The sequence below is a fragment of the Stigmatopora argus genome, chromosome 5 (assembly GCF_051989625.1).
Source record: "Stigmatopora argus isolate UIUO_Sarg chromosome 5, RoL_Sarg_1.0, whole genome shotgun sequence".
NCBI classification, from domain to species: domain Eukaryota; kingdom Metazoa; phylum Chordata; class Actinopteri; order Syngnathiformes; family Syngnathidae; genus Stigmatopora; species Stigmatopora argus.
Window position 1 is genome coordinate 365,596 of NC_135391.1, and position 21,916 is coordinate 387,511.

General features: G+C 47.7%; 2 protein-coding genes across 5 annotated transcripts in view; one reads left to right on the top strand and one right to left on the bottom strand.

The window, feature by feature from the left end:
• gpat2 (glycerol-3-phosphate acyltransferase 2, mitochondrial) overlaps positions 1–17,327 on the top strand; it is a 48,933-nt gene extending 31,606 nt beyond the window's left edge. For all 4 annotated transcript variants that reach the window (XM_077600368.1, XM_077600367.1, XM_077600369.1 and 1 more), the window contains 17 exons: positions 16–115; positions 3,472–3,605; positions 3,736–3,835; positions 5,048–5,227; positions 6,077–6,169; positions 6,921–7,003; positions 7,791–7,963; positions 8,858–8,928; positions 9,006–9,169; positions 9,255–9,358; positions 12,566–12,729; positions 13,159–13,236; positions 14,080–14,196; positions 16,215–16,335; positions 16,449–16,517; positions 16,626–16,681; positions 16,835–17,327. In XM_077600368.1, the coding sequence (XP_077456494.1) occupies positions 16–115; positions 3,472–3,605; positions 3,736–3,835; positions 5,048–5,227; positions 6,077–6,169; positions 6,921–7,003; positions 7,791–7,963; positions 8,858–8,928; positions 9,006–9,169; positions 9,255–9,358; positions 12,566–12,729; positions 13,159–13,236; positions 14,080–14,196; positions 16,215–16,335; positions 16,449–16,517; positions 16,626–16,681; positions 16,835–16,960 (1,933 nt within the window). In that variant the 3' untranslated portion in view covers positions 16,961–17,327. The remainder of the gene's footprint in view (positions 1–15; positions 116–3,471; positions 3,606–3,735; positions 3,836–5,047; positions 5,228–6,076; positions 6,170–6,920; positions 7,004–7,790; positions 7,964–8,857; positions 8,929–9,005; positions 9,170–9,254; positions 9,359–12,565; positions 12,730–13,158; positions 13,237–14,079; positions 14,197–16,214; positions 16,336–16,448; positions 16,518–16,625; positions 16,682–16,834) is intronic.
• Positions 17,328–17,532: 205 nt separating this feature from the next.
• Positions 17,533–21,902, bottom strand: fahd2a (fumarylacetoacetate hydrolase domain containing 2A). The gene is made up of 8 exons (XM_077600371.1): positions 21,599–21,902; positions 20,797–21,041; positions 20,496–20,712; positions 19,423–19,482; positions 19,201–19,363; positions 18,815–18,923; positions 17,680–17,767; positions 17,533–17,600 (listed from the first exon to the last, which is right to left on the bottom strand). Exons 2-8 carry the CDS (start codon positions 21,039–21,041, stop codon positions 17,538–17,540), a joined length of 945 nt encoding a protein of 314 aa, XP_077456497.1. The 5' UTR covers positions 21,599–21,902; the 3' UTR covers positions 17,533–17,537.
• Positions 21,903–21,916: the final 14 nt, after the last annotated feature.

Genomic DNA, 21,916 nt, shown 5'->3' on the forward strand with positions numbered 1-21,916 from the left:
TTCTGCTCTTTTTAGGTGCGTGGGCTGGGCCACCATGAAGATGTTTGCCTGGCTTTTTAGCAGCATTCAAGTCAACCTGGATCATTTTACGGCTCTGCGCGCAGCCTCACGAGAGGTACGTGCACACGTCATCATCCTCATCCTCATCATCATCATCATCATAAACACTCGAGCATTAGTTCCAGCTGCTTAAAATTACGAGCGCGCTCCGTATGTGTCCAAGCATCCCATCTAATGGGACTTGGGAGGTTTGCTTCATTCATCCTTGGCAATTCCCTTTATTTTAAGAGCCCCTCATCAAATCAAATGTTGCTTCCATCTAAATTACATTGGAATTCCCTCCCTTCTTTTATACAAATCCTTTTACGACTTTTATTTAAGACTTTATTTCTAGCTCTTGAATGGTTTTCGAAACAACAAATCCTTGTTTAACTGTGCTTTGATCGAATGAATAGCTCGGCGTAAACAAGTGCAGCCAATTACGTCCTCAGCTTTGTTCAAATGAAGATTATAAAAAAAAAGTACATTGGTACCTCGACATACGATCGTAATCCGTTCCGAGACTGAGATCGTATGACGAGATTCTCGTCACTCGAGCGGACGTTTCCCATTGAAATGAATTGAAAACAAATGAATTGGTTCCAACCCTCTGAAAAAACACCAAAAACAGGATATTGGATTGGAAAAAATGTTTTATTTCTTCTAATTCGCCATCTATTGACAAAGTAATAAATAACGAGTGGTTTAATAGTAATAAAATGTGTTTAATAGAAGTAAAATTAGACGCATTTTGCGGAGGGGAAGGCAACGACACACACACGGAGGCGGGGGGAGGTGTTCGGGGGGGGGGACTTTATCCACGGCACTCGTAAACGAACAAACAAATTTAAATGAACTTGGATTAATATATACAGACACTCAACATTTAATGTAACTTCACACAAAACTGAATTCTAATTTAGTTTTAATCTTTTTTACCTTGGTTCTACGGGTTGACCCCACCCGGACGCTCCGCCGGAGTCTTCAAAACGAACGCATCAAGAGTTGTTTGGAACTTGCCGCTTCCCCGTGTCTGATTACCGAGTGTACATATATTCCAGATCTTTTCTTTGCAAAACTCCGCCCATCCATTGTTGTTTACCTGCTATGTAAATGTAGACCTAAGTGGGGGGGAAAACGGGTGTGGAAATGCAAAGTCCGCCCAGTGCTCGTAGACATATTTTATACACGAAAGAGATGCAAAAAAGACAGTGCCATGGCCACCTGGCTTGGTCACATCACAAAATGTTGACCGCATCACGGGCGAATTATTCCATTGAAATTTCCGTCGTAAGACGAGAATATTGTATGACGAGCGGTCGTATGACGAGGTACCACTGTATTGTTGTAGGATGTCGTGTACTTTGGTTGGTGTTTAGTAAGTATCACAAGTTGAGTTCCAACCTATCCCAACAGACCCTTTAAAATGTTTTTTGTTGCTTTTACTGCCGTTTTGCTTCTCTGTCTGGTGTGAGTGGGTGTGCGCGTGCGCATGCCCTGGACACTTGGGGGCAGTGTCATCAAGATATAACGACGCAAACACACAAAGAAGAGCTTTTCAATTGCGTCAACAAGTAACTTGAGGCAGATTTTATCACCTTTCTTAAACAAAAAACAAAAAAAGGAAACACTGCGTGGTACGCCACATGAGTCAATGTGATATTTGAAAAGTATTTGGAACAAGTAACCGTCATCAATTATGTATTATTGAGCTAGTTGTGAATGCAGGCTTTTCCTACAGGTAAACAAAATAAACACAGAAAAGAAAGGAGGGAATAAAAAAATGAAGTGCAGAATCCAAACGGAATAAACGCGCACGTCCATCGAACCAAATTACAGACGGCAAATGAACCGAACTGAGATTTGACTCATGGCACGGAGCTATAAAAAATGGAGAGCTGCCTAAAAAGCACAACAATAAGTAGTTAACGAGTCGATATAAAACCAGCTTACAAAAAAAATATCCGGATTTCCCCGTTTGCTTGTTTTCTAGCCTTTTGCTTGCTTTTTTCATTAAAATGGCCATGTTTTATTTCTCTGTGGATAGATAATCAAGTCAGCACTAATTAGGTCTTTGTTTCCTTAACACTAATCAGAAAGAAGGGGCTAAGTTGACAATCAAGCTAGCGTGGCTCTTAATATTTCTACATGCTGTGCTGCCACCAACACACACACACACACAAACACACACACACACACACACACACACACACACAACAATCACATCGACTCACTACTACTGTGCAATCAGGGGTGTCAAACGCGTGGGCCGCTCCGGGGGTCCGACCGCTGCACTTTTCTCCATTTCTCATCCGCAGTCACGTTGGCTCTTTGGCCCCGCCCCCCGCCGTCAAAACGGCGCCATCGACGGCGGCCAACCAGATAACGGGGCACCTTAAAAAGCCCCAAAAGCGCTAGCAGGTGACCTGGAAATTCCCCCGAATCGGCGGAAAGCGGCCAACCGAGTGGGAAATTCCCCCCAAAGCAGTAGGAAAAGATCCAAAAAGTTCAGGAAATGAAGCAAAAATGACGTAAAAGTGGCTGCGAATGCTCATCTTTCAGCCGCTAGTGAACTTTTTTTGAGCATCCCCCCCAAAAAACAGTCCGGCCCACATGAGATCTAGAGTTGGACAATGGTACAGAGGATTCGTGTTTGGGAAGAACTTGTTTTCTTCTCATGTATTGATTCCTGTAAGAGTGTTGTCTTGCCTTTGCGCACCTTATCGAGTTCAGAATTATTATTGTTTTTGTCAGCACGAAGGTACTCGGATGATTCGCCTAAAGACGTTTCGCCGACGGACGTTTGACAGATGGACAGGTCGCCGAATGGACGTTCCACCCAACGGTCGTGCGGCCGAACGGAGGTTTCGCGCGCTCGCCCCGCCCCCGGATCGTGTGTGTACACGTTTTTCTACCTCGGCCCGTGGGCCATATACGCCCCGTTAGGATTTTTAATCCGGCCCGCCGCCGGCGTTGTCCAAATTATAGTAAAAATCAATGATTCATTTCCCTTTGCCGCTCATCACTCTCAATGTATTAGTCTAGCGTCAATGTCAGCCCGGGAATAAGCACTCTTGGGCGGGCAGATGTAGCAGAACCGAGCCGTGAAATGACAGCAATCAGGTTAAATCCATCCTAAAACAGCATTTAATGATCAAATACAAATACTGGAGCTCATTGGACATTAGAACCGAGCCCAGGGAAGTGAATTCCTCGGTAAAATGTCGCGATAAGGCATTCATCCATTCGGCGACCTGTCCATCTGTCAAACGTCCGTCGGCGAAACGTCTTTAGGCGAATCATCCGGCCACGCAGCACGAAGCCCCCCCCCCCCCCCCCCCCCAAACATCATCCCTCTCCTCCCGCATGACGCATCTCCGAGTACTTGACAACGGGAGCCATCGTGCTCACGCCTCCGTTTTTGCTACCCAGGGCTCGTCGCTGGTCTACGTGTACGTGCGTCAGAGCCCGGTGGACAACGCCATCCTCTCCCTGGCGCTCTACTTCAACGGCCTGAGAGTCCCGTACGCAATTTGTCCGTTTCCCGTCGCCAACTCCTTCCTCAGGTACCGTGACGGCCCGCGTTAAACCACCCAAAATCCTTTCAAGAAATGGCCGATGTGGCGGGGGACAATGGCGTGCGGTCTCGGCGCCGTAGAAAATGCCCGTCAATAGCGTTGTGTTTGGCCTTTTTAGGTTCGTCCTCCAGAAAATCGGCGCCGTCCTCCTGCCATCTTCCGCGGCGACCGAAGAGGAAGCAGAAATGGACGCTTTGTACGTCCCCGTCATGACTTCTGTAAGTCTGACTTGAGCTTCAATGGGACACTTTTAGGGTAGCGGATGCTAACCCTATTTTAATCTTGAAAGACATCTATTGTTCATTGAGTACCGTATTTTCACGACTATTTGGCGCATCGTATTTTACGCCGCAGTGTCAGTAACGAGTGCTATTTCTGTATTTTAGACACACAAAGCACGCACCATTTCATTAGACGCATATATATTATATATGGATGAACATCGAAACGCAATAGCGCTGGCTACCGGAAGCAGCTTATTTCCGGGTTCCGGTGCGCAGTGACTGCTGGGAAATATAGTTCTTGCGCACCCACACGCTAAAAACACGCTTTAAAAAGGCAAGGGAAGCAAAACTGAGTTGGGTTGTACTTTATTTAGACATTTTACAACGTACTCACGTCATCATCACCCACAAATCCATCAAAGTCCTCATTTTCTGGGTCCGAATGAAACAATTGCCCAAATGAGTCTTCCAAAACGCCAGGTCCCGCGGTTGTAGTTCTCAAGCCTCCGGGAATGACGGCAAGCTCCGAGTTATTATATATGTACATAGTTCACAGTCTAGCTTTGAATGCTCTGTTGACGCCAACATTTAGCGGCAGGATTTCTTTTGTAAATACAGCCGAAATGACGGCCAGCACCAAATGAGTGTGCTTGCGCGACGTCATACTAACTGTATTGAAGAACTGGGTGTATTGACAAAAGAAGTATATATCCCAGCAGTCACTGCGCAGTACTTTATCTACGGGAAAATAGTAGAGTCGGGGGCTGCTTGCCGTAGTTGTCCTATCGACTGATTTATTTGATTTTATCGTGATAACAATTTTAGTATTGGTCCATATATAAAGCGCACTGGATTATACGGCGCCCTGTCTATTTTGGAGAATTTTTTTGTTGTGAAAATACGGTAAACTTAAGATTTTAGTATGCTAGTCTTCAATGAACCAACGCAGACAAGTGTCTCTTTTTTTTTCTTAACCTAGTTTGCATTTGGATGTCTCGTTCGTTCCTCCGCTGCCCCAAACACATTTTTATGCTCTTTTTTTTTTAATCCCCTCTTGGCCTCGACCTGTCATTTGGCTAATGCGTCACTTAAAATGCGCGGCGGCGGCGGCGGGTATTTTCACGCTAACGGCTTCCGACTCCCGCGACCTTGCAGACTTTTGTCTCGACCAGGTTGTGACGCTTTTTCTTTCTTGACTCGTCTTAGCTGGTACGTGAGCTGCTTGGCGAGGGCCAATCCTTGAGCTTGGGGGTCTCGGCGGAGTCCGGCCGGGGGCGCCGGTGGCTGGATGTCATCGGCCGGCTAAACCAGGACGGAGGCGTCCCCGATATCCGTCTGGTCCCCGTGGGCATCGCCTACGATCGTGTTCCGGGAACGCACATGCAGGTAACAAGCGCTCGGGGTGGCTTTTTGCTCTAGGCCAGGGGTAGGGAACCTATGGCTCGGGAGCCATATGTGGCTCTTTCCATGGGTACATATGGCTCTGAGCTAAAATATGGAAAGCGGTGGTGAGAGAGCCGAGTCCCGAACGCACCAATAGAAACGTCACGTCCGCACTGCGGCATTGATTTTTTTTCCTTTCATTAGTCTTCTGCATCCATTCTCTCATTGATACTCATTGAACTCATTGATATTCATTGATTAGCCACAGCGTAACAATGTTGCCAAAAGAATTTGGAGACTTTTTGTACTTTAAAAGTGGTAAAATGACTAAAAAAATATGCACATTTTCATGTATTTTGACTTTTAAATTGTGACTATGGCTCTGAAGGAATAACATTTGAAAATAGGTATTGTTTATGGCTCTCTCTGTCAAAAAGGTTCCCGACCCCTGCTCTAGGCCATGGGGGCAACCGCCCAAGGCGCCATCTATTTAGGGGGGGGGCAACCCCCTCCAAAAATGTTTTTGCAACAATATTACCAGCGGACTAGAATATTATTTCTCATTCCCACGTCAAGTTTGTGGCGTAGACCGTCTGCTCCGCGGCAGAGTTTGTGGAGGGGTCATTAGGGGGGGGACCCCTAGCGTCAGTAAACGGGCCGTAAAAAAAACCTTCTCATTGTAACAAATAGTCTTTCAGCTAAGTCCAACAAAAAAAAGAATCTGGCCGTAGCCTTCTTTTCCTCGAATTCAGTTTAGTGCACAAAGTAGCAAACACAAAGATCTTATTGAGATTTTTCAATCATGCGAGGCTCTGCCGTGAAATCTGTGCCTTCTCTTTCTCATCTCTTCAGCTGGGCCGTTTGCCGCGCTGGCTCTTCTCTCGTCTTTGGAAGAACCCGGAAGGAAGCGTTAGGATCCATCTGGCCCAACCCTTTTCTCTTCGGGTCAGTGTCCTTTAAGACCGTCACTCACGGTTGCTACTTGCCATACTCGTGTGCGTTGCTTATCTTCATCCCACAACAAGTTCAATTACAAATAGAATAGAAAGTTGGGTGATGTATCTCGGCCAAGGACGCGACGACGGCGAGCTGGGTTCCGACCCAAAAGCTAAAGTTTTACCGTGTGCGCGCATGCTAGCTTAGACCATCTTGGAGGGTACTTGGTCGTTTGGTCGCCGGTCTTTTGGTTGCCCGGAAGGTTATTGCAAATTACCATTTAAATGGTTGCTCAAATTCCCCAAATACAAACTGTGAATGACTATTTAGTCATACTAAATGCCCTAGTCATTATTAGGCTAAAGAAAAGCTCCAAATTTCCCGTACTTTTATTGTGTTTTGTTAAGACCCTGACTGACGTAGCTTCTTAAAGGGACAGCGCATGTACATACAAACTCTTCTACACTCACACGTGGGCTCAGTGAAACTGCTCATGGCCATTGTTGTCTTTTATTCATGCGTAGACCGTCTTGTTTTACCTTGTTTGGTCGCCGGTCTATTGGTCGCCGGTCTATTGGTCGCCGGTCTTTTGGTCGCCCGTTGTTTGGGTCCGGGCGACCAAAAGACCGCGACCAAAAGACCGGCGACCAAAAGACTGGCGACCAAACGACTGCACACGATCTTGGAGACTTAGTCCTATTTGAAATGTCAACTTGAGGGTTTGTTTTGATTGAGCGCATTTGTCCCCACCCACGTTTAGGAGATGTCCACGTCAGGCAGGTGGAGAGTGGATGAATGGTGTTCTCTCAAGGACTTGTTGGAGCCCGCCATCCTCAACCGCAGGTCATCCAACTCAACTTAATCTTTCCCTAAAAAAAGTGGCGGTGTGGTTTAGCATTTGATGGCATCGTCTCCCCCCCCAAAAAATCTGATTTCCGCTCATCGGAGGGGGTGACATTCTGAATCTTTCCCCCCGGGAATTTCCAGCGGCAACAATTTTATGGCCGCCTAGTGGCGGCAGCGTGGAGCGTCTTGGATGGGAGATGAGCTGGGTTTGAGATGAGCTCCGTTTTTTTGCAGCCTGCGTGATCAGCGGCTGTATTTTGTTGAAAGCAGGCCAAGTTCCGCCGCTGCTGATTAGCCAAGTATTCTTTCATTGGTTGCTGCATTTCCATTCCCTTTCTCTTTCCCTTTCTTTTTCTCTTTCTAATCATAGAGTACAATCACCGTGGCGTCTGGGAAAATGAGCTTTGATTCAAAGGGTCGCCCGCCCGGGAATAATAACGGCAGCCACGCTCGTCCGGCCGGCTGTAATGTCATTTTATTTCGCCCACGTGCGTCCTTTTCCTTTCCCGGTGATTGTTTCCCCGCCGGTCGTTGTTTACCATTAGAGCGCCACGGGGCCCCTCGGCCGCTCCCGTATACCTTTGGTTCGGACGCTCTTTCCCGGAGGGAAATATGGGGCGCCGCTAAATGAGTCGCCGCGTCTTCTTAATGTTAGCCCCTGAGCCGCTAATGTATACAGTGAAGGGGGTTGCGGGCATCTGTACTTTTTGAAATCTCCCTCCCGCGCCGTCGCGATCGTTCGGCAAAGCGTCGACGCCTCATGACGTTTGGTTCCCGTCCGCAGGCCTGTTCCACCGAGCGCCGAGAGCGGATTGGTGCAAAGGAGGGTGTCGTGGCCGGAACCTGGGCTTTGTCCTTCTCCTCCTCCTCCTCCTCCTCCGCCGCCGCCCGGAGCCGCGGAGCCAAACGGTCGGGAGAGCCAGCTGAGTGACGCCATCGCCGTCCATCTCATCTTCTGTGAGTGAGAGATAATATTCCCCAAATGAATCCCGGCGAGTTCTTGGAATGCTGTCACGCTTTGAGCGTGCTTTTCACACTTTTGGGCCCGTTATGGCGGCCCACGTCAGGCACCAAAATGGCCAAATTAAAGGGCTGAATGTCGCTCGCCGTCTCATAGCTCAACCACACGGACTATGGTTCGGGTTCTTATATATGTATAGGATATACTATATATCTGCTGTCAACCTTTTTAAAACTGCGTTCTTTTTTTTAAACGCGACATTAGTAATTCCCTTAAGTTTGGAACTCTGAACTTTCTCTATATATTATGGTACTCGGATGATTCGCCGACGGACGTTTGACAGACGAACAGGTCGCCGAATGGACGTTTCGCTGAACGTTCAATGCTGTTTTCGGCTGGATTTGACCCGATTGCTGTCATTTTACGGCTCGGTTCTGCTACATCTGCCCGCCCAAGAGTGCTTATTCCCGGGCTGCCATTGACGCTAGACTAATCAATTGAGAGTGATGAGCGGCAAAGGGAAATGAATCATTGATTTTTACTATCATTTGGACAACGCCGCCGGCGGGCCGGATTCTAAATCCTAACGGGCCGTATATGGCCCGCGGGCCGAGGTTGAAAAACTTGTACACACGATCCGGGGGCGGGGCGAGCGTGCGAATCCCGTTTCGGCGAAACCTCCGTTCGGCGGAACATCATTCGGCGACCTGTCCGTCTGTCAAACGTCCGTCGGCGAAACGTCTTTCGGCGAATCATCCGGTCACGATATATTATTGATAAGATTTTCTCATGTATTTGTGAGGAATGTATAGTCGCTGGGTTACACTTGGGAAAAATGCTGGTTGAAAGGCACCCATTTGACCAGGAAGGTGTTGTTGTTTCTTTTCCAGCCGCAAGTTCTTGCGCGGCCGTCATGTCCACCGGCCTGCTGTCCGCTCTCTTGCTCTACAGACACCGCGAGGTAAAGGCAACACGGGTCGGCCCGCCTTCCGTGAGCCCAATCGCCCGCCCGCCCACGACGACGCCATTCGTCCGCAGGCGGGCGCTCTGGTCTCCCTGCTTTGCCGGGACGTGGCCTGGCTGACGGAGGAGCTCCTGTTCAGGGACAAAGACGTGGGATTCGGCGGCAGTCTGGCGGAGGTGGTCCACGCTTCCCTGGCGCTGCTGGCCCCTCACCTCATCGTCGCGGCAGCGCCTTCCAGGTGGGTTTCTTCGTAAAGCCAAAGCGCGCCAACGGGACCGAGAAGCTTATCTTTTCTGCGCCTTGTCTTTTTTTTTTTTCCCCAGGCGAGACCCCTTGATTTTGGCCCGTCCGACGCCGGACGCCACACTTGAGCTGGAGCTGCGGGCCCAGATGGTCACCCGCGCTTTTATTTTGGAAGCGGTCGGCGGTGAGTCATTCCGCACGCTCGTACGCGCCGTGGTTTTTGGCTCCCACGGCGCCTTGGAGTCGCTCGGCGTCTCCGCCGTGGGAGGCAAGAGTTGCGTGTCGTCCTTTTGAAATGTGATATTTTGAAAACTTCTGAGCAGAAGGCCACCCATCAGCTTTTTGGTTAACGGCCTTTGTTAGCGCAAGTTCATCCATACAGACGCTCCCCTACTTACGAACGAGTTAGGTTCCGAGCGATTGTTCATAAGTTGAATTTGTTCGTAAGTTGCTCAGTGCTATATTTTGTATTATCATTTATGTTTAAGGCCTATATAAGTATATTGAAGGTTTATATAAGTGCATTTGTATGTTTAAGGCTTGTATAAGTAACACGCATTGGTTTGTACTGAAAAAAACATTTAATAACATGGAGAGAATACATACAGTACTGTATACATACATTAGAGAGAGAGAGAGATTTACTAGAAAGTGGCCGAAATAAGCTATCTAATGACGATTGCAGTTTTCTTTTTTTCATCATAAATGATGCGGTAGCACTGTATGGCGGCATCATTCAATTGATTTGCAAACTTTGTGCAATGTTCAATATTTGGGTCCTGCTGCTCGATCTTTATGTTTAGAAATGGTACTGACGGTCGAACGATTCAAGTTGTATTCCCGTGCAACGCGCATCAAGCTTCGTTATTATTGTCACTCATTTCATATGAAATGGCTTGCCTCTTCCTTGCACCTCCCTCAATAGAAGCCTTTCGCTTTTCACCAACCATATTCAATAATGGATGCACGAGATATTGAATGATACAAATGAAAAAGGTTCTTTGCGCACTGGAGATACGTTGACGCACTTCCGCATTGCAACGAACTGGGCAGAGGAAGGTGGTTGCTGGGTGAGCTGAGCTCTCACAGCGCCAGCCGTCGGTATTAGCGGCGGAAAGAAGCACTACTCAGGGAAAAAGGCGCGCAATACAAAATGGAACTTACGAACATTTTTCGACATAAACGCAATTTGCAGACATGTTCGTATGTACCGTTGTTCGTAACTCGAATGTTCGTAAGTAGGGGAGTGTCTGTACATTTATATTTCTAACCCAGAGTCCCTGGATCGGCTTTGGCGCCGTGCCCAGGGATGAAAATGCAAAATTGAACCAAATCAAGTTGGATTATCATCATCATCATAATCTATTTTTTATGCCCCCTGAAGAATATTTATATCAAGCCACTTGCAGCATCAACGGAGGGAAATGAGACACTTTAAAGTGCATCTCCGGTGGCCATTTAAAAAGATTTCAATCTTTTTGCTGAATGAAATAATAAAGAGGCGTGGCCTCACCACCTCCTGCGATTTTGCGCTGGAATTCAGAAGCTCAGCGAGGCAGGCAGGCAGGCAGGCAGGCGGGCGCACTTTAAATGTCAAATATAAAGCGGCGCCTAGAATTGTGACCCTCCGCCATCCTCGTTCATTCATTCGCCGTCCTCGTCTCTCCCGCCAAGAAATACGAGAAAGACCGGCGGATGAATTGGCCTGCCCGTTTTTTTTGTTGGGAGGAAATTGGGAAGGCGAGCTGGAAGAAAGCCGTCTCTCGTTTAGACTCGAGATAGCGTGTTTTTTTTCCCCCTTTTCATGGCCAGCTGTTCTTTCAGCCTCTTCTTTAGTTACCTGCTTCCAACTTGGCTGCCCACAATTGGAGCCAAGATGGCGGGGTTGCGTGGCTCGCCATCTCGGTCCGCACAGCGTGGCCATCTGCTGGAGCTTTTAATCCGCTCGCCCTCCTCCCGAACACTTGTATTGCTCTGGCTTTCCTTCTTTCAAGTTCTCGTGGAGAGTCGAGCTCCTCTCTGCGGCCGCACGGCGACAGCTAATGCCTTCCTTTATGAGTCTGGCGTCCTTTTTCGCTCGTTCCCTGTCGCGGAGCCTCCTTTTCAACAACACGGCAAAGCTTCTTCTGGTCTGGGTCGTGCGTCAGAACTCATTAAAAGCTCCCATTGTGGCGCCCGAAGAGAGACGCTGGGCCGTAAATCCCTCGCTCCACTGTAGACTGAGCAAATAATCAGCGCTTTCTCTTGTTGTTCCAATGGGCAAAGATCTGCAATATTTTTGCGATATTATACCGAGTATATTTGCTCAGCGAGTGTCTGGTGCTTTTGTTCTGTTTGTGCTCCGGGGTGGGAGGATCTTTGCTTCTTTCGCCAAAAGAAGAAAGCTGGATCTTCTCGTCCCGGCAAAACAGAAACAAAAAAAGACCACGGAAATGAAAGTGGAATTAAAGCATATCATGGCAGCACATGTTTGAAGTGTCCGAGCTCAACGCATCCGTTGGCGAGGCTTTCGGATACACGTAAAAAGTTGTTGCCGGCTGATGGAATAATGATTAATACCATTTAATCATTATTTGTAATATTTAATTAAACAGGAAGACATCGTTAGCATACACTGATTACAACTTGCAAGGAGAAATCACTCATAACGCGGCTTTGTTCAAAAGTATTGCTGACGAGCAGGATACTCTTCTCTCTATTTAGTCGCGACATACTGAAAACATTTCATGTCATCTGATTCAAAACAATTGCATAAGCTAACCGAATAACACCCTTAAGGTCAAAAAACAACTGCTCATATTAGATCGAAACCAAAACACCTGCATAAGAATTTGCAGTATAAGCATAAAAAATTCTTTATAAGGTAAACTGCCGGCGTCCCAGTCAAAGCAATTTATGAGTCCTTCGTAGATCAGCATCCTTGGCCTGGAACAAGGTGTTTGTTGCCGTCAATAGTCCTGAAAACAATGAACTGGCCTCGAAAGCAGCTGTGGGGGAAAGTGTCCTCTTGTTTGGTCCAACATAAAGTATAAATTAATTTATAGCTTTATTACCTATTAAAAATGCTTTCAAAACATATAGAAACATCCCAGAATAAACCCAACACCGGCAAAGAGCCTGATGCCAGCCCGTTGTGCATGTTCAAATAAAACAGTCCTGTGATGCTGCCGCCATACAAAGGGGGACGTCTTTCAGGCCTGAAGTTAAGCGAGCCAACAGACCTAGCGTTGCGTGAATTGAAGCCACCTTATCCGTCCGTCCGTCCGTCCGTCCGTCCGTCCGTCCGTCCGTCCGTCCTCTGTGAACGTCTACATTGTGTTACAAGTGACCTGTCTGACCTTTTTGTCCCCGCCGTTTGCCAATAGAAGCCATTTTCTTTCCCTCCCCCCAGCGTGCGCCGTCTCATCCGCACTGTATGACGTCGCCGGCCGGGCGAGAACCCAGGCGCCGGACAGGGTCGGAGGTCGGGCGGAGTTTGACGTGGCGCTCTCCCCGTCGGAGCTGACCCAAAGAGCCCTCCGCCTCTGCCATCTCCTGCCCGCGGGCTTCCGGCCGGTGAGTCGCCGTCGGCGTTGCCGACGGCCAGCCGCCGCCGCCGTCCGGTGACGTGCACGCTGTCCGTCACGCCGACTTGAAGGCCTCCGGGGGTGCGTACGTTCCTCTTTTCTCTGTCGGCCCACCTTTCATTTCAGCTTTTTTTCTTTTTCCATTCCGCCGCCAGCGACGTGGCTCCGCCTTTGCCTCGGTGGGGGGAAAAGGAAAAAAAATGTTTTGCAAAAAATCCTTGGCGTTCGCTGGCTGGCGTGCCGCCGTCGGCGTCCCGATGGCCGACTCTTCTTCTCTGATCTGCTTTCGGGCAGCTCCGCCTCGCCGTCTCCGCTTTTTTTCCTCACCTGTCTTCCTCTGCTGGTCTTTTTGGGCTTGATGAGATGTTTGCTTCTCTCACCTTCTTCCCTCATTTATTCACGTTTTTTTTTCCCCCAGCCCTGTCATTCTCCTCAAAGTTTCGCGTTGGATGCCGTGGAAAGCCTGGTGCGATGTGGCGTCTTGATCGCGGAAGAAGTAAGACGTGTTTTTCGGTTTTTCATCGTGCCGTGAATGGATGCTGAAACATTGCACATTTTTACATCTACAAGTCACTCCGCGCCATGAAGAGGGAAAATATACACATAATACACCTGTTCAAGTTGCATTTTTTTAATCATTTGATCAGAAACCATGAACAAATCTATGTTCAAGTAAGAATTGCACAAGATTCGTAACTATCACTTATTTAGGTCTTTTGCCGAGTAAACGCACCTTATGGAGAAGCACTACCAATTTCGTCATGTGCAGTTTCTGGGTGTGATGACAAGTAGGCTTTTGTTGTTGATGATGACGACAGGGCCTATGTCCGATTATATTAACAGAACAGGTTTTCAGATAGCGATAGTCTAAAAAAGAAACAGGTCAGAGAGAGAGGGGGAAAAAAAACATGGAGGACGCACTTGAGTATTCGTCACAGCCAAACGATTAAAAAGCGCCACTTATAGTCCGGAAATGACGGTAATCCAGTTCCATCCCAACTTCGGAGCTTTTGCCATAGAAAATAATGCCGTTTGAATTTCAAATGTATTGAAATGTGACTGTTAAACAGTGGTGGCAACAAAAGACAAGAGCTTTCCTGGAACAGACTTTAGCTTCTTGACCTTCTCTCCCGTTGTCATACCTGTCAACCTCTGCCGATAACTGCCCTTACAAATGATTATGATTCAATCCCTTACAAACCCCCCAAAAACCTTACAAACACTGTACGACTCGTACGGTGTTTGTAAGGTTTTTGGGGGCTTTGTAAGGGGAATCATAATCATTTATAAGGGCAGTTATCGGCAGAGGTTGACAGGTATGCGTTGTCTTTCTTCCGAGGGCGAGAGGGAAATTCCCATCGGCAACACCTGGAGAAGAAAGAGCGCGCCGACCTGGACCGACACGGACCAGCCGGATTCCAGCGATTCCGACGAGGAGGCTTCGCGTTTCTACAAGGTAGCCCACCGACGCGCTAGGGAGGTTTTGAGCGCCAGTGGGACATCGACCCAGTTAACGAAACCTCGCGGGGACGGGAACGTAAACGGGGACGGTAACGGGCCGCCCGCCGTACAACTTGAGGAGGCTCGCCACCAATGACTCACGGCATCTCCGTAGCAAAAGCGGCCATGGGCGCGTGACTGGAATAGCAATTAGCCAAATGCCTGTCGGCTTTAATAACAGTAGCGGAGGACGTGTGGATGGCGGCGGCGGCGGCGGGGGGGGGGGCATGCATCTCGCGCTCGACTCCCTCGGGGAGCAGAACGTTTGCTGGGAAAAACCAACAAGATCAAAGCGCAACGGACGCCCGCCGGCGCGTCGTCACAATACCGCGCTTCATCTATTATTGAAATCTAGCCTGGTGAGATGATTTTTGCCTCTAAATATTTTGGACCCAAAGCTTTGAAAGAGACTGACAGAGAGAGAGAGAGAAAAAGAGCGCCAAGTTTGGGCTGAGAGAAGATTTTCAAGGCGGCGCACGCTTCAAAACTATTATTTAGATGAGATGAGATCACTTTATTGGGGAAATTTCATTCAGCGTTGTTCCTCTGCGCCGGCGCTTCATTTAGCGAGACAAACGGGAGCTGCTTACGTTCAAAAGATAGCCCTTTTAATCTTTCATGCGCCATTCAAATATGAAAAGGCTTCTTTTTTTTTTTTCTCCTGGTCGGTACACTTGGGACGCTCTGTTCTGACTGTCTGTCTTATCTAGTCATATTGCCATACAGACGCTCCAACACTCCCCTACTTACGAACATTCGACTTACGAACATGTCTGCAAATTGCGTTTATGTCGAAAAATGTTGGTAAGTTGGATTTTGTATTGCGCGCCTTTTTCCGAGTAGTGCTTCTTTCCGCCGCTAATACCGACCGACGCCTGGCGCTGTGAGCGCTCAGCTCACCTAGCATCTACCTTCTTCTGCCCAGTTCGTTGCAATGCGGAAGTGCGTGAACGTGTCTCCAGTGCGCAAAGAACCTTTTTCATTTTTATCATGAAATATCTCGTGCAGCCATTATTCAATATGGTTGGTGAAAAGCGAAAGGCTTCTATTGAGGGAGGTGCAAGGAAGAGGCAAGCCATTTCATTTGAAATGAGTGGCAATAATAACGAAGCTTGATGCGCGCCAGAAAGTGGTGAGTGTTGCACGCGAATACAACTTGAATCGTTCGACCGTCAGTACCATTTCTAAACATAAAGATGGAGCAGCAGGACCCAAATCTTGAACGTTGCACAAAGTTTGCAAATCAATTGAATGATGCCATACAGTGCTGCCTGATCATTTATGCTGAAAAAAGAAAAAAACTGTGCAATCGTCATTAGATAGCTTCTTTCGGCCACTTTCTAGTAAATCTCTCTCTCTCTCTAATGTATGTATTCTCTCCATTTTATTAATGTTTTTTCAGTACAAACCAATGCGTGTTACTTATACAAGCCTTAAACATACAAATGCACTTATATAAACCTTCAATATACTTATATAGGCCTTAAACATAAATTATAATACAAAATATAGCACTGAATCAACTTAGGAACAAATTCAACTTATGAACAATCGCTCGGAACCTATCTCGTTCGTAAGTAGGGGAGCGTCTGTATTTCGTCGACGTCATTGGGTGCCAGACATTTATTCTTCATCGTAGGATTGGATTGGGCCACCTGGCAAAACAAACAAACAAACATTCAGTCAGCCCTCCATTCTTTTTGGTACGTCCATTCACGAATTCCGGAATGAATTTGTTCCAGAAGTGCTTGAGTCATTTGTATTTTTCAGAAGTAGAGCCCCATTTTTCATGGAAATTCTCTCAATCGCACGGATGGCCTTTTCGCCATCTGGGGAAAAATCTGTGACGTACGACGGCTTCTTTCCAACCTCTGACCTTTTACACGGGAAACGTTAGGCAATAACTGACGTAAATATCAGGCGGGGCGACCTTCCTTACTTCCTTCCTTGCCTTTTCTTTTCTGTCATTCCTAGATGAGCCATCCCAGTCAGTGTCCCGAGATGCTGGTCTTCCTCCGCAACATGCTCGCCGGACGTCTGAGGACGCTTTGCTGGACCGCCGCCTTCCTGGAGCGTCTGGCCTGGCCTCTGCCAGGTTGCATTTTCTTGCCGTGGCGCTAGACTTTCCAAACGGGGGCAAAATCCGACGTTGACCGAGCCCACACAACCAAAATAATTCTTGATATCAATCCATCTCTTCCTGGACAGAAGCCGACTTTGTGACGGAGCTGCGCTCGCATCTGCGCCACACGGCCGAACAGAACAAACGGCAATACGGTGAGCGCGCCCAAAAAAAAAAATTAACAGGCCGTAGTTTGCCCATGTCTGGGTTAGGGGTTTATTATCGCCTCTGCTCTTTTGTATGATACACGCTCCGTTTCCTAGAGAGCTGCTCGCCGGAGGCCGCCGCCGCTGCCGTCGGGACGTTCGTGGACCTGGGGGTGAGTGACACGACACTCGGTCAGAGTCGTAGCGCCGATGGCCGCCATTGTTCTGATTGATGGCAAAAGCTGTTCCGGGCTCTAGTGTAAGACGCAATGGTCCCGTCTCAAAGCTTGGGTCTAACTCGGCGCCCCCCCTTCCCTCCCCATCAGGTCCTCATGAAGGAGCATCGGGAAGAGGGAGGAGTTTTCCTGGGGCTCACGCCTGTGTACCAGGTGCCAGAAAACAGAAATAAGCTGCAGCAGTTCATCCAGCCGTACCTCCATGTTGAATGTTAAACATTGGCGTTTATTGCCGTGGACTTTTTGGGGGGTTTGTTTGCGCATTGGACTGAAGGAGGCTGAGGCTGTTCTCCCTTCAAGAGTTGCCTGGGGTTAATTGCTTTGAGATTTTTCACTTAGCAGACATTGATTTCAAGTTTTGGCCCCGTAATAGCATTAGCATAAAGCCGCGGGAGAGCGGGTTGCCGCAATCAGCCGCGCCGTAACGAGGGCGCTTTAGTTTTTTTTGTTCAGGTTCTTTTTATTTTTTTTTAATTTTCCCTCTACCGTGAGCTTTTACTTTGCCGTTTCCCGCGTTAGCCGACGCCCACGCTGACCGTTCCCTGCGTTTGGTTATTAAACTGGCAATTTCAGATGGACTGGATCTGGGCTCTTGATTTCAAATCCTCCGGCCTTCCTTCCCCACCAGTTGCGCTTTTCATCTAGCCGCCGCCGCCGCCGCGTGAAGCTCTGCTGCCCTCCAGTGTTGGCAAACATCGACCGGGCTCATTGACAGCGTAAAGACGCCAGGCGAGCGTTCCCGGAAAAGCCGGCATTTCCAATCCAATAAGACCGCAGGCGCCGACATCTCCATTCAAAGCACTTTATTGACGATAGAGCCCAACTGATCTATTTGGCACTCCACCACGTCTCCCTTCTGGAAGACACAAAATGAGTTGGTCAGGTGGGCACTTTGGTGCCTGCATCTTTTCATCCATTGGAGTGAGGAAAATCACCTTGAGAAAGAGCGGCGGCTTTCTGAACACCCCCACGCCGGGAGGGGTGCCCGTCAGGAACACGTCTCCGGGAGTCAATGTCACAAATCTCAAAAGGCAAGCAAAGTTATTAAGTAGACGCACCACGTACAAAAATCTTGCACAAATGTTGGCCATGAATTTAAAGCTTCTTTCACTCTCACTGAGCCTTCTGTGCACTTAACGGCATTATGATGAAACCAGCTTGACTCTCTACAGCAGGGGTAGGGAACCTATGGCTCGGGAGCCACATGTGGCTCTTTGGATGGGTGCATCTGACTCTTTGCTAACCTGTGAGCTAAAATATGGAAATCGCTGGTGACCGAACTGAGATACCACATCTAGAACTACTTTAATCTTCTTTTTTTTGCAGTAGACTCTTCTGGAATCCATCCTCATTGATTAGCAACAGCATACGATTCTTTTAAAAAACATTCTTTTTTTTTCCACTTTAAAAGTGGTGAAATTACTATAAAAAATGAAAAGGCACTTGTTTACATGTATGTATTTTGACTTACAAATTCGTAGTATGGCTCACGAGGAATAACATTGGAAAATATGAATTGTTTGTGGCTCTCTTTGTCAAAAAGGTTCCCGACCCCTGCTCTACAGCTTATGTCAGGGGTCGGGAACCTTTTTGACAGAGAGAGCCATAAACAATTAATATTTTCTAATGTTATTTCTTTAGAGCCATTCTCGGAACTGAAAAGTAAAAATATAAGAAAGTGTTAATTTTTATTTTTTTGGTCATTTCATCACTTTTAACGTACAAAAAGTCTCTGATTTATTTTGACTGCATTGCTATGTGGTGGCTTACAAAATCAGTATCAATGATATCATGCATGCAGAAGAGTCATAAAAAACAAAATTATGATTAAAATCGGGGTACAGGTAGTGTCGACGCCGCAGTGACGCTCTTGTTAGTGCGTTCGGGACTCTGCTCTCTCACCAATAATTTCCATATTTTACCTCACAGGTTAGTGGAGAGCCATATGTACCCATGGAAAGAGCCACATATGGCTCCCGAGCCATAGGTTCCCTACCCCTGGCTTATGCGGTGATTTTCGGATTGTACATTCAATGCCGTGTTTGATAGAAGGAAGCAGGTGGCTCTTACTTTGAAACCCAGGAGACGAGCGCTTGGGTCCTGAAGATCATCTGCTCCGTGTTACTGCTCTGGACAAGTTCTCCGTTGAGCAGGCAGCGAATTCCCAACTTGTGCGGATCTGGATGGATGGAGGTGATGGCATTTTTTTTTTCCAATTCTGGCCTGTCCAAACTTGTGCTTCTCCGAAGGCCACCCACTTAACGGCTGTCCATGTTAGCATGCCCAATTTTTTTGGTTGATCTATTTCAAAAATCAAAGTAGATGGATTTCAATTTGGCCTTCGCATCCTTGGATTTTTTGGCGTGGGGGCGGGGCCGTCGGAGAAGTTTGGACAAACAACAACGGCAGTGGAGTATGAAAATGAAGCAAATTGAAATCCATCCCGCGCGAGTGACCTGCGACGGCATCCGCGGTCACCAAGGCCGGGCCGAGGGGACAAAAGCTTTCAAAGGTCTTTCCCAGCAGCCACTGCTTCCCGTTGCGTTTCATCTGCCAGTCGCGAGCGCTGACGTCGTTGGCGACCGTGAAGCCCGCCACGTAGGAGAGGGCTTCTTCTTCCTGGAAAGCCACAAGATGGTGAGTGATTCCGCTCCAGACCGACCGGTCGCCGCTCTTACCTTGATGTGCTTCCCCCTGCGTCCAATCACAAAAGCCAGTTCCACTTCCCAGTCCACCTCCTTTCAACGAGATCAAACACGGAGTTAGGATATTGTTTGAATCCATCCTGAACCCTGACCGAAAACCAGTTGCGGTCTTTTTTTTTAAAGGATTCTGCGGTATTACACAATTCGCATGCAAAAAGAGGGCTTTCTGGGTAATGAAGTACACTCGTGCACACAACACCGACCGATAGGCAATGGCAACCTTTGTCAGAATAAAACTTCATTACCCACAATCAATACGTGGGTAAGCTCAACTATTATATTTGCTGTTATTCTTTCTAAGGAAAGAAGCTCCCGCGATCGTTCTTTAAAGACTATTTCTCGTTGGCAAGTGGTCGTGCGTTATCCTATGATGAGGACATTTGTGTGCATCATTTTGGGAATATTTTCAAGGGAATAGTACAACAGCAAACAGTCCATCGATAGCGAACGGGAGGGTGGAGGCGTGGCAAAGCGCCAACCCGGAAAACCAAGGTAACAAAAGATTACAACAAAATTAGAATTCAGTTTTGTGTAAAGTTACATTAAACGTATGTTTGAGTGTGTCTGTATATATTAATCCAAGTTGATTTAAATTTGTTTGTTCCGTTTACGAGTGCGTTGTCGTGGAAAAAAAAGAACCCCACCACCCAAAGGCCCCCAAACGTCTCTGTCTCCCGTCGGCGAAATCTGCCCAATTTTAGTTAGATTAAACACATTTTATTACTATAAAACCACTAGTTATGTGTTACTTTGTTAATAGATGGCGAATTAGAAGAAATCAAACATTTTTTCCCAATCCAATATCCTGTTATTGGTGTTTTTTCAGAGGGCTGGAACAATTTAATTTGTTTTCCATTCATTTCAATGGAAAACGTCCGCTCGAGTGACAAGAATCTCGTCATACGAGCTCAGTCTCGGAACGGATTACGATCGTATGTCGAGGTACCACTGTACATGGGAATGGTGTCGTGTCACATGGTGATATATGGCGGAATGGCAAACGCCTTCCACGCCGAAACGAGAGCGCCATCTGACACCACACTCACTTGGCTCTCGGGAGGAAGAACAATGTCATGGAAGGGCCCCGTGATGGCGTTGGGGAACTTGTTGAAGATGATGGGTTCCTTGGGGATGGGGGCATTTTGTTCCAGGCAGTGGTCCCGGTAGTTGAGACCCACGCACACCAACTTCTCCGGGGATAAAACGGGAGACAGGATCCTGACATCGGAGCGCTTCAGCACGTGGCGGCCGGACGACAGGGCCCTGCGGCGAGGATCGGGTCGCCGTCACTCGAGTCCAAGGAAAGGTCGCTCTTGCTTTCAAAAAGTGGGCGGCTCGGCGATATACCTGCGGGCCCGTTCCAGACCTTGGTCTCCCATCTCCAGAAGCTCTTTCACGGTGCCGGGCACGGAAGTGTCGCAGGCCTTGAGGTCCACCACGTCGAGGCCCGGGCCCAATTCCGCTCCCACTCGGACGCCCCCACCGTCCAGGGGGTGGAACTGCACCAGCCGCATGCCCCGTTTGTGCAGGTTGGACAACCGTCCGGGAAAGTGCGAACGGAGGAGGCGATAGGAGCCCACGGCGACTCTCATCTGTGGAGTGACGGAAGAAGTGAGACGGGAGAGATGAGAGGTAGGAGGTGTGCTTCTTCAAATTTCCATACTCATCATGGACAGATAAGCGATATGATTGACGGACGCCAATCAAAATGGATCGGACGTCTCGCCATCGGCGAAACCGAGCCACGATTGCTCACTGCCATCCCTCTCAGTCCAATGTTTGTGACAGCCAATGAGGTACTAATTTTGTAATGAAAACTCAGAACCGTGAAACTAATGTGTTCGTTTTGCCTCCGGCAGTAATAACCTGATAATAATAAGATGCAACTGTTTTTTTGTGTGTAAATGTCATATTTAAATGAATTTGCATGACAAGTGCTAACGTGTTAGTTACTCAGTGGACAGAAACAAAACAGATGGAAGACAAATGGAGCGAGCTCATTGGATACAGACATATATTGTGGTGCACTTATTTACCAAAAGAACTACTAGTAAACAAACTCAAGCATCGGTCGCGCGCCGATGCAGCTCAAACGACAGTATTATTAAAAAAAATGCATCAAAGTAGCCTCGATAGTTCCATTGCCTACCTGAAGGTCGAGCACATCAATTCGGAGATTATTTACAAAAGAGGCATTTTAAGTGCAGCGTCCTTTGCACTGCTCCAGGTTAATATTGCACTCATTCACTGACGACTCACCTCTGCTCGATCGACTTCTGCTCCTTAAACTCGACTTCCGCTAAGCTTCTTTGACTGAATTTTCCGTTTTTCCACCGTGTTCCTCATCAATCCGCTGCTTTTCAATCTAAATAATAAGCCTATCGTTCGTATACACTTATGTACACTATATATATTAAAAATAAAATAAAAAACTAGTAAAGGATATTCGGGGTGTCATTGAAACAAA

Bases quoted from the DNA above. Each gene is read 5' to 3' on its own strand.
- fahd2a (XM_077600371.1), bottom strand. From the start codon at position 21,041: ATGAGAGTCGCCGTGGGCTCCTATCGCCTCCTCCGTTCGCACTTTCCC. The intron at 19,483-20,495 runs GTGAGTGTGGTG...TCTCGTTGAAAG, and splicing joins TTCTTCCTCCCGAGAGCCAA to GAGGTGGACTGGGAAGTGGA. The intron at 17,601-17,679 runs GTGATTTTCCTC...TGTGTCTTCCAG, and splicing joins AGCCGCCGCTCTTTCTCAAG to AAGGGAGACGTGGTGGAGTG.